This window comes from Salmo salar, chromosome ssa18 (assembly GCF_905237065.1).
Source record: "Salmo salar chromosome ssa18, Ssal_v3.1, whole genome shotgun sequence".
Classification (NCBI taxonomy): domain Eukaryota; kingdom Metazoa; phylum Chordata; class Actinopteri; order Salmoniformes; family Salmonidae; genus Salmo; species Salmo salar.
In genome coordinates this window covers 70,354,613-70,366,232 of record NC_059459.1, presented here as the reverse complement: position 1 = coordinate 70,366,232, position 11,620 = coordinate 70,354,613, and the positions used below count along the sequence as shown (strand labels likewise).

Here is an 11,620-nt window from a genome sequence, read left to right as displayed (position 1 = left end):
CCCTATATAATACACTACTTTTGACCAGGGCTATTCCCTATATAGTGCACTACTTTTGACCAGAGCCCAATGGGCCCTGTACAGGGAATAGGATGCTATTTCTGACGCACCCTTAGAGACACTTAAGCGGTCCGTTAACCCAGCCCATTCTCCATTTCCTCTTTCCTACAACATCCCCAATAAATCATGTTCCCCTCACCCTGCCCTCACCCCACACTCTCTCCACCCTCACCCCACCCCGCCCTCCCCCCGCCCTCTCTCCACTCTCACCCCGCCCTCACCCTGCCCTCTCTCCACCCTCACCCTGCCCTCTCTCCACCCTCACCCCGCCCTCACCCTGCCCTCTCTCCACCCTCACCCCGCCCTCACCCTGCCCTCTCTCCACCCTCACCCCGCCCTCACCCTGCCCTCTCTCCACCCTCACCCCGCCCTCACCCTGCCCTCTCTCCACCCTCACCCCGCCCTCACCCTGCCCTCTCTCCACCCCTCACCCTGCCCTCTCTCCACCCCTCACCCCGCCCTCACCCTGCCCTCTCTCCACCCCTCACCCCGCCCTCACCCTGCCCTCTCTCCACCCTCACCCCGCCCTCACCCTGCCCTCTCTCCACCCTCACCCCGCCCTCACCCTGCCCTCTCTCCACCCCTCACCCCGCCCTCACCCTGCCCTCTCTCCACCCCTCACCCCGCCCTCACCCTGCCCTCTCTCCACCCCTCACCCCGCCCTCACCCTGCCCTCTCTCCACCCCTCACCCCGCCCTCACCCTGCCCTCTCTCCACCCCTCACCCCGCCCTCACCCTGCCCTCTCTCCACCCTCACCCCGCCCTCACCCTGCCCTCTCTCCACCCTCTTTTTTACTCGTTCTAAAGGTTTCGCATTCAGAGAACCATTATCATTTCATCTCCCTATACCCCCAGCCTCTCTTCCAGTTTCTCTTCCTCCTCCTCCTGTTTTCAGAGATTCCTCTACAGTACACCTTCACTGGATCATCCCTCCCTCCCTCCCTCCCTCCCTCCCTCCCTCCCTCCCTCCCTCCCTCCCTCCCTCCCTCCCTCCCTCCCTCCCTCCCTCCCTCCCTCCCTCCTTCCCTCCCTGTCTTATGTTGCTGTACCTTTCAACATGGTATGATGCTGCTTGGCAGAACAGATGAGTCTGCTGATGGCCTCGATGACCTGGCTCTTAGAGTCTACGTCTTTCTCCTTAGGTTTCTTACCCAGGAAGATGGTGGGAACTACAGAGAACGAGAGAAAGAGAGAGAAAGAGAGAGACATCGAGAGAGAGAGACAGAGAGAGAGTCAATCTTCATAAGAATACAATTCAATGCATGGAAGAAAGAAAACCACAACTAGAGGGCATGTATACATTCCACTTCCTGTCTCCGTATTAAAAACTGTTGTAATGCTGAATGACTTTGCTTGTGTATTATAAAAGAAATGGTATTCTAAAACCCTTTACCCTTCTTGTTCTTCTCCTTGGTGACCACCGTCATGGCCATGGTGCTGACCTGGGCCTGGGTCTCACTGATGCCCCCTCCTGGTAGCCTGCTGACCTGCAGGGACCTGAAGGCACTCTTCAGGGTGTTCTTACCGCCTGTGTCACGCCGTTCCCCGTCACGTCGCTTCTCCGCCAGCGACGCCAGCCAGTAGTCCACCTGCAGCCCGATGGTGTCCACACCATGAGGCATACTGGGGCTCCTGGGACAGGAAGGGGAGGGGCCGGAGGCAGGAAAAGGTGGGGGTTAGGGTACAATGCGGGAAAGGGGAAATTACGGAGGTTCTTGGTTAAAAATGCCAAAAGGCTGTGTTGTTTTGGGAGGTTTAAGTATGGGGTATTTAGTGACAGAGCGGGTTATGGATTCAGGGGCATACATGTCAAACGCGCATCAACCCTGACCCTGAGTTGGGCCACGCCACAGAGGACAGTAGAGTCTGTTACAGCACCAAACCCCATCACAATGATGGGCTATAACACTAGAACCTGCTGATGTTGCTGTGGTTGTTTTTATCTGTGGTCAGACTTGACTTTCAGCAGGACAGACAAGAAGGGGACAGAATGAACCTGAGACGGATGAGCTGATCTGTTTTGAGGAGAAAAGGGACTGTTGGTAATATTTCTCTCTCTAACTCTTTGTCTCTCTCTCTCTAAATCCCTCTCTCTCTTTAACTCCCCCTCTCTCTCGTTCCTCTCTCAGAGTTAGGCAACGCTGTCAGGTCCTTGGGGGCCACAGTGTATACTGTCTATTGGTTATCGTTCCTATCACGGACTTAGACATAAAATATGTGTCCAAACACTCTCTGGCACTTAAATGATCCATTAATGATTGCCCAGGAAGAGAAGAGGTAACGTAGCAACTGGAATTATCCTCTAATAAGAAATAAAAGACTAGACCCATGCCAGGGGTTGCAGACTTACCCCTGTACTGCCAGAACACTGCCCATGGAAGGAGAGGAGGGGGGAGTGGCAGCCTCTTTGATCAGCCCAGCGGGAGAGCCGTGGGAGGGAGGGGACGTAGAGGGAACAGCAAGGCTCACTGCCACACCCTCTTCTGTGTCTACTAGGCAACCTTAAGGGCAAGAATAGATGGCGGTGAGATAAATGTCATTATTTGTTTATAAAAAGTATATATACACTACCGGTCAAAAGTTTTAGAACATCTACTCATTCCAGGGTTTTTCTTTATTTTTTACTATGTTTTATATTGTGGAATAATAGTGAAGACATCAAAACTATGAAATAACACATATGGAATCATGTATTAACCAAAAAAGTGTTAAACAAATCAAAATATATTTTAGATTTGAGATTCTTCAAATAGCCACCCTTTGCCTTGATGACAGCTTTGCACACTCTTGGCATTCTCGCAACCAGCTTCACCTAGAATGGCTTTCCAACAGTCTTGAAGAACTTCCCACATATGTTGAGCACTTGTTGGCTGCTTTTCCTTCACTCTGCAGTCCAACTTATCCCAAACCATCTCAATTTGGTTGAGGTCGGGGGATTGTGGAGGCCAGGTCATCTGATGCAGCACTCCATCACTCTCCTTCTTGGTCAAATAGCCCTTACACAGACTGGAGGTGTGTTGGGTCATTGTCCTGTTGAAAAACAAATGATAGTCCCACTAAGCGCAAACCAGATGGCATGGCGTATCGCTGCAGAATGCTGTGGTAACCATGCTGGTTAAGTATGCCTTGAATTCTAAATAAATCACTGACAGTGTCACCAGCAAAGCACCCCCACATCATAATACCTCCTCCTCCATGCTTCACGTTGGGAAATACACATGTGTAGATCATCCGTTCACCCACACGACGTCTCACAAAGACACGGCGGTTGTAACCACAAATCTCAAATTTGGACTCCACACCAAAGGACATATTTCCACTGGTCAAATGTCCATTGCTCGTGTTTCTTGGCCCAAGCAAGTCTCTTCTACTTATTGGTGTCCATTAGTAGTGGTTTCTTCGCAGCAATTCAACCATGAAGGCCTGATTCTCATGTGAACAGTTGATGTTGAGATGTGTCTCTTACTTGATCTCTGTGAAGCATTTATTTGGGCTGCAATTTCTGAGGTTTGTAACTCTAATGAACTTATCCTCTGCAGCAGAGGTAACTCTGGGTCTTCCAATCCTGTGGCGGTCCTCATGAGAGCCAGTTTCATCATAGCGCTTGATGGTTTTTGTGACTGCACTTGAAGAAACTTTCAAAGTTATTGAACATTTCCGGGTTGACTGACCTTCATGTCTTAAAGTAATGATGGACTGTTGTTTCTCTTTGCTTATTTGAGCTGTTCTTTCCATAATATGGACTTGGTCTTTTACCAAATAGGCCTATCTTCTGTATACCCCCCACCCTACCTTGTCACAACACAACTGATTAGCTCAAACGCATTAAGAAGGAAAGAAATTCCACAAATGAACTTTTAAGAAGGCACACCTGTTAATTGAAGTCCATTCCAGGTGACTACCTCATGAAGCTGGTTGAGAGAATGCCAAGAGTGTGCAAAGCTGTCATCAAGCCAAAGGGTGGCTACTTTGAAGAATCTTAAATATAAAATATATTTTGATTTGTTGAACACTTTTTTTGGTTACTACATGATTCCATATGTGTTATTTCATAGTTTTGATGTCTTCGCTATTATTCTACAATGTAGAAAATAGTAAAAATAAAGAAAAACCCTTGAATGAGTTGTCACGACACCGACGGATGGTGGCGCCCCTCCTCGGCCGGGCGGAGCTCGGCGGTCGTCGTCGCCGGCCTACTAGCTGCCATCGATCCTTTTTTGTTTCACTTTCTGTTGGTTAGGTCTAGGTAGGCACGCACCTGTTTTGGGTTAGTTATTAGTAGGGGGGGGGGTTATTTAGTTTAGCGTAGGTTGTCTGTGTTTGTGCGTGATTGTGTTTCTTGTCCGGTTTATGTGCTTGAGGAACGTGTGCTGGTTTTCCTCTGCCTGTGGTTGGTTTCGTTGTGTTCACCACCGCAGAAGTATTTAAGGGCTGCGTCCCTATTTTTTGGCGACCATATCTACTTTCTGGAATAAAGAAGTGTGGTCAAGAATTCTCTGTCTCCTGCGCCTGACTCTACCTCTCCTGCTTTCTTGAGCCAGCACGTGACATGAGTAGATGTTCTAAATCTTTTGACCGGTAGTGTATATATGTCAGAAAATAGGCATGCTTTTTGGAAGATGGAAGATATATCTTTAGAGGTAACAGAGTGAATGTCTTTAATGCTTTTTAAACCACCTACCAGTAGAGGATGGACCAGGCTCAATCAGACCAACCTTCACCACCTGAGAGACATGACAACATCCTGTTACTGCAACATCAGGAAAAACACCTCATATTCGAACACCTTCAATCAGCTGAAGAGTTACTATAGAAACTCAAAGGTAGCTCTATGGAAGAGGCCACAGAGAGAACTAGGCGTTTGGTTTATAGACATACCCCAATGAAGGGAATGAACTTCTGGTAGGAATCTTCATCGTGCCTGGAGAGAGACAGAGAGATAATGTTTTAAATGGGTTTTAATGAAATACCATCTTCTGGTTAAGGTATGTGTTACACCCTGACAGTGTGTGTGTGTGTGTGTGTGTGTGTGTGTGTGTGTGTGTGTGTGTGTTACCACTCACGTCCTGTGTTTACAGGTAAGCATGGCCTCAGCGATGGGCAGCTGGTGTGTGACTGTGGCGCCGCTGATGTACTGAGAGATCCTACCTGCCACGTCCAACTGGACTACAGCGCAGGGAAACAGGAAGACAGGTCAAGGGTTAGATAGAGGTCACTGTTCAGAGGTCAGGCCCTGTGTGCTAACTTTATGTATCCAGATCCAGTATGTGTTTACCTTTCTGTGGAGGTTCAGAGTGGATGAACACATCTCCCCACGCCCCATCTAAGAATGCAGAGCTGTAACGGTTGTCTAGGGCACCCAGGTGCTTAGCAACAGGATGACAGCCTATAAGAGACATAGAGAGGGTTCTATTTTAGTGATCAGCCTGACGACAACAACTCTTTCATACATCAACAACACATCACCACGCCGGTCACCATGGATACCGACGGCCATGTTGTTTGTCTCACCTAGGGGCACCACCAGGAACCTCAGGTGGCTGAGCCAATCAGAGGTCTTGCTGGCCAGCTGGGTGACGAAGAACTGCAGGATGGCACTGAGGTAGCTCTGACTGCCCACCACTGCCACCTTGACTGGCCTGGGCATGGACGAGTTACAGTTACAACTGAGAGGGAGAGAGAGGGGAGATGGTTAAAGATAATCACTGACGTATTACAGCCTTAAAAACTCAGGACTTCATCAACCCCATACAGAGTGAAGAGGGATGGAGGGAGAGAGAGGAAAACAGAGAAGAAGAAGAGAGGGAGAGAAGCAGGAAAGAAAGAGGAAGATAAAGAGAGAGAGATGGAGGCAGAGAAGTGGATAGAGAGAGAGGATAAAAGAAAGGATGCAGGAAAGAGTGAAAAGCAAAGATAGCGACAGTGAAATAAATGAGCGAAGAGAATCAACTAAATATTGTCTGTGACTGTGAGTTCTGAGGTCTAAATATTTCATAGACAGACAGATTAACAGATCATACAAGACATGTTAGATCCGACAGACTCACAACTTTGTGTGTGTGCGTCCGTGCGTGTGTGTGAGACTCACAACTTCTGGATGCGTGTGAGGACAGCAGAGAGCACCGCCTGGATCTCAGCTCCTGAACACGTACACACCACCGGGTGCCTCTGTACCTGCAGCTGCTCTACCACGTACTGGAACACACACACACACGCACACACACACGCACACACACTTAGAGAACTGCGGCAACATACAAGTTTGTTCTGATGCAACATGCACACTCCTACACAGTTGTTACCTGGCCCTGCCAGTCGGTGCCATTGACCAGGATGAGACTCTCAGGAAGAGCAGAGTCAGACAGCAGGACATGGTTTAGCTGATCATACACCGCCTTCCTCAGGACCTACACCCGCACACACACACACACACACACACAGCACGCACCCGCACCCACAGCACACACACCCACAAACACACAGCACACACACAAACACACAGCACAGACCCACACCCACAGCACACACAGCACGCACCCACAGCCACAGCACACACCCACAGCACACACCCACACCCACAGCACACACACACACCCACAGCACACACACACCCACAGCACACACCCACAGCACACACCCACAGCACACACACAAACACAGCACGCACCCACACCCACAGCACACACCCACAGCACACACCCACACACAGCACACACCCACAGCACACACCCACACCCACAGCACACACACAAACACAGCACGCACCCACATCCACAGCACACACCCACAGCACACACCCACAGCACGCACCCACACCACACACACCCACAGCACACACACAAACACACAGCACACACACAAACACACAGCACACACACAAACACACAGCACACACACAAACATGAAGTGGAACAGTTTCTTTTTAGATGACTCATAAAAACATACATCATTTCTTCTCGTCGTCATGGGTACATTTATGTGCTTTATTCAGACAAGAAGAAGAGATCAAGAGGGAGAGGAAGAGGGAGAGAGACGAGCTTTGTTTCTTGGCGTATAATGTGCTGTGTTTTTTATATAATGTGCAGTGTTTTCTATATAATGTGCTGTGTTTTTATATAATGTGCAGTGTTGTTTATATAATGCAGTGTTTTTTATATAATGTGCAGTGTTTTTTATATAATGTGCTGTGTTTTTTATATAATGTGCTGTGTTTTTTATATAATGTGCTGTGTTTTTATATAATGTGCTGTGCTTTTTATATAATGTGCTGTGTTTTTTATATAATGTGCTGTGTTTTTATATAATGTGCTGTGCTTTTTATATAATGTGCAGTGTTTTTTATATAATGCAGTGTTTTTTATGTAATGTGCTGTGTTTTCTATATAATGTGCCGTGTTTTTTATATAATGCAGTGTTTTTTATGTAATGTGCTGTGTTTTCTATATAATGCAGTGTTTTTTATGTAATGTGCAGTGTTTTTTATATAATGTGCTGTGTTTTTATATAATGTGCCGTGTTTTTTATATAATGTGCAGTGTTTTTTATATAATGCAGTGTTTTTTATGTAATGTGCTGTGTTTTTTATATAATGTGCTGTGTTTTCTATATAATGTGCAGTGTTTTTTATATAATGTGCTGTGTTTTTATATAATGTGCTGTGTTTTTTTTATATAATGTGCAGTGTTTTTTTTATATAATGTGCTGTGTTTTTTAAATAAAATGTGCTGTGATTTTTATATAATGTGCTTATGTTTTTATACACTGCTCAAAAAAATAAAGGGAACACTAAAATAACACATCCTAGATCTGAATGAAAGAAATAATCTTATTAAATACTTTTTTCTTTACATAGTTGAATGTGCCGACAACAAAATCACACAAAAATAATCAATGGAAATCCAATTTATCAACCCATGGAGGTCTGGATTTGGAGTCACACTCAAAATGAAAGTGGAAAACCACACTACAGGCTGATCCAACTTTGAGGTAATGTCCTTAAAACAAGTCAAAATGAGGCTCAGTAGTGTGTGTGGCCTCCACGTGCCTGTATGACCTCCCTACAACACCTGGGCATGCTCCTGATGAGGTGGCGGATGGTCTCCTGAGGGATCTCCTCCCAGACCTGGACTAAAGCATCCGCCAACTCCTGGACAGTCTGTGGTGCAACGTGGCGTTGGTGGATGGAGCGAGACATGATGTCCCAGATGTGCTCAATTGGATTCAGGTCTGGGGAACGGGCGGGCCAGTCCATAGCATCAATGCCTTCCTCTTGCAGGAACTGCTGACACACTCCAGCCACATGAGGTCTAGCATTGTCTTGCATTAGGAGGAACCCAGGGCCAACCGCACCAGAATATGGTCTCACAAGGGGTCTGAGGATCTCATCTCGGTACCTAATGGCAGTCAGGCTACCTCTGGCGAGCACATTGGGGGCTGTGCGGCCCCCCCAAAAAATGCCACCCCACACCATGACTGACCCACCGCCAAACTGGTCATGCTGGAAGATGTTGCAGGCAGCAGAACGTTCTCCACGGCGTCTCCAGACTCTGTCACGTCTGTCACATGTGCTCAGTGTGAACCTGCTTTCATCTGTGAAGAGCACAGGGCGCCAGTGGAGAATTTGCCAATCTTGGTGTTCTCTGGCAAATGCCAAACGTCCTGCACGGTGTTGGGCTGTAAGCACAACCCCCACCTGTGGACGTCGGGCCCTCATACCACCCTCATGGAGTCTGTTTCTGACCGTTTGAGCAGACACATGCACATTTGTGGACTGCTGGAGGTCATTTTGCAGGGCTCTGGCAGTGCTCCTCCTGCTCCTCCTTGCACAAAGGTGGAGGTAGCTGTCCTGCTGCTGGGTTGTTGCCCTCCTACGGCCTCCTCCACGTCTCCTGATGTACTGGCCTGTCTCCTGGTAGCGCCTCCATGCTCTGGACACTATGCTGACAGACACAGCAAACCTTCTTGCCACAGCTCGCATTGATGTGCCATCCTGGATGAGCTGCACTACCTGAGCCACTTGTGTGGGTTGTAGACTCCGTCTCATGCTACCACTAGAGTGAAAGCACCGCCAGCATTCAAAAGTGACCAAAACATCAGCCAGGAAGCATAGGAACTGAGAAGTGGTCTGTGGTCCCCACCTGCAGAACCACTCCTTTATTGGGGGTGTCTTGCTAATTGCCTATAATTTCCACCTGTTGTCTATTCCATTTGCACAACAGCATGTGAAATGTATTGTCAATCAGTGTTGCTTCCTAAGTGGACAGTTTGATTTCACAGAAGTGTGATTGACTTGGAGTTACATTGTGTTGTTTAAGTGTTCCCTTTATTTTTTTGAGCAGTATATAATGTCCTGAGTTTTTTATATAATGTGCTGTGGCGTCCTAAAACTAGTTCTGGCAACTGGAACTATAGGACCCCTTGCTGTAAGAGCTGTGTGTGTGTGTGTGTGTGTGTGTGTGTGTGTGTGTGTGTGTGTGTGTGTGTGTGTGTGTGTGTGTGTGTGTGTGTGTGTTACTATACTTGTGAGAACCAGAAGTCCGGTCCTCACTTGTAAAAAGGCTATTTTAGGTTTAGGGGTTAAGGTTAGGGTAAGGGTTAGGTTTAGGGGTAAAGGTTAGGGTAAGGGTTAGGTTTAGGGGTAAAGGTTAGGGTAAGGGTTAGGTTTAGGGGTTAAGGTTAGGGTAAGGGTTAGGTTTAGGGGTAAAGGTTAGGGTAAGGGTTAGGTTTAGGGGTTAAGGTTCGGGTTTAAGGTTAGGGGTTAAGGTTGGCCATGTGCTGTTATAATCTCCACCCGGCACAGCCAGAAGAGGACTGGCCACCCCTCATAGCCTGGTTCCTCTCTAGGTTTCTTCCTAGGTTCTGGCCTTTCTAGGGAGTTTTTCCTAGCCATCGTGCTTCTACACCTGCATTGCTTGCTGTTTGGGGTTTTAGGCTGGGTTTCTGAACAGCACTTTTGAGATATCAGCTGATGTAAGAAGGGCTTTATAAATAAATTCGATTTGATTTGAGGGTAAGGGTTAGGTTTAGGGGTTAAGGTTAGGGGTTAAGGTTAGGGTAATGGTCTAGGTTTAGGGGTTAAGGTTAGGGTTAAGGTTAGGTTTAGGGGTAAAGGTTAGGGGAAGGGTTAGATTTAGAGGTAAAGGTTAGGGTAAGGGTTAGGTTTAGGGGTTAAGGTTAGGGTAAGGGTTATGTTTAGGGGTAAAGGTTAGGGTAAGGGTTAGGTTTAGGGGTAAAGGTTAGGGTAAGGGTTAGGTTTAGGGGTTAGGGTTAGGGTAAGGGTTATGTTTAGGGGTAAAGGTTAGGGTAAGGGTTAGGTTTAGGGGTTAGGGTAAGGGTTAGGTTTAGGGGTTAAGGTTAGGGTTAGGTTTAGGGGTTAAGGTTAGGGTAAGGGTTAGGTTTAGGGGTTAAGGCTAGGGTAAGGGTTAGGTTTAGGGGTTAAGGTTAGGGTAAGGGTTATGTTTAGGGGTAAAGGTTAGGGTAAGGGTTAGGTTTAGGGGTTAGGGTAAGGGTTAGGTTTAGGGGTTAAGGTTAGGGTTAGGTTTAGGGGTTAAGGTTAGGGTAAGGGTTAGGTTTAGGGGTTAAGGCTAGGGTAAGGGTTAGGTTTAGGGGTTAGGGTTAGGGTAAGGGTTATGTTTAGGGGTAAAGGTTAGGGTAAGGGTTAGGTTTAGGGGTTAGGGTAAGGGTTAGGTTTAGGGGTTAAGGTTAGGGTTAGGTTTAGGGGTTAAGGTTAGGGTAAGGGTTAGGTTTAGGGGTTAAGGCTAGGGTAAGGGTTAGGTTTAGGGGTTAGGGTAAGGGTTATGTTTAGGGGTAAAGGTTAGGGTAAGGGTTAGGTTTAGGGGTTAGGGTAAGGGTTAGGTTTAGGGGTTAAGGTTAGGGTTAGGTTTAGGGGTTAAGGTTAGGGTAAGGGTTAGGTTTAGGGGTTAAGGCTAGGGTAAGGGTTAGGTTTAGGGGTTAAGGTTAAGATTTTTGTGTATGTTTGAAGAGCATCAATGAATGTTTACATATACCAGTATGAACATATATGTCTAAGAATGTGTGTGTGTGTTACCTGTGAGCTGTGTCCCAGTTCAGGGGACCTCTCGCTGTCAGAGATGTTGGTCTTCGCCCCTTCACTGATTGGTTTAGACAGCTGCCTCTCCTTCATAGGAGTATTGCTCTGTCTCTTCTGTTTGGGGGTGTGGCCTCCGCCGTCCAACCTGAGGGAGATGTTTCAACTCCAAATCAACCTGTATCCCGTAGCAACATTACCCAGAGGAGTATGAAATGGAAAATATTCTACCTGGCCTCTTAGAGAAATATTGAAAATATTTTACCTGGCCTCTTAGAGAAAAAAATTGAAAATATTTTACCTGGCCTCTTAGAGAAATATTGAAAATATTTTTCCTATGAGTCTGTGTTGGTGCTTGTTTGTGTTCGTTACCTGGGGGAGGGCATAGTCTGTCCTCCTTCACTCTTACTGCTCTTCAGGGGCGTACAGGGTTTCTCAGCCACCGACACCTTAATGCAGGGGCCCTCTGGAAACATCTCCTGATCGTTCAACTCCTACACACACACGACACAC

General features: G+C 47.2%; 1 protein-coding gene across 3 annotated transcripts in view; it reads right to left on the bottom strand.

The window, feature by feature from the left end:
- LOC106578017 (phosphofurin acidic cluster sorting protein 1) overlaps window positions 1-11,620 on the bottom strand; it is a 103,462-nt gene that overhangs the window by 3,738 nt on the left and 88,104 nt on the right. For all 3 annotated transcript variants that reach the window (XM_014156551.2, XM_014156550.2, XM_014156552.2), the window contains 12 exons: window positions 11,480-11,601; window positions 11,108-11,255; window positions 6,363-6,467; window positions 6,149-6,255; window positions 5,572-5,726; window positions 5,336-5,446; window positions 5,124-5,226; window positions 4,939-4,981; window positions 4,742-4,784; window positions 2,411-2,561; window positions 1,454-1,692; window positions 1,110-1,229 (listed from right to left, as the gene is read on the bottom strand). In XM_014156551.2, the coding sequence (XP_014012026.1) occupies window positions 1,110-1,229; window positions 1,454-1,692; window positions 2,411-2,561; window positions 4,742-4,784; window positions 4,939-4,981; window positions 5,124-5,226; window positions 5,336-5,446; window positions 5,572-5,726; window positions 6,149-6,255; window positions 6,363-6,467; window positions 11,108-11,255; window positions 11,480-11,601 (1,447 nt within the window). The remainder of the gene's footprint in view (window positions 1-1,109; window positions 1,230-1,453; window positions 1,693-2,410; window positions 2,562-4,741; window positions 4,785-4,938; window positions 4,982-5,123; window positions 5,227-5,335; window positions 5,447-5,571; window positions 5,727-6,148; window positions 6,256-6,362; window positions 6,468-11,107; window positions 11,256-11,479; window positions 11,602-11,620) is intronic.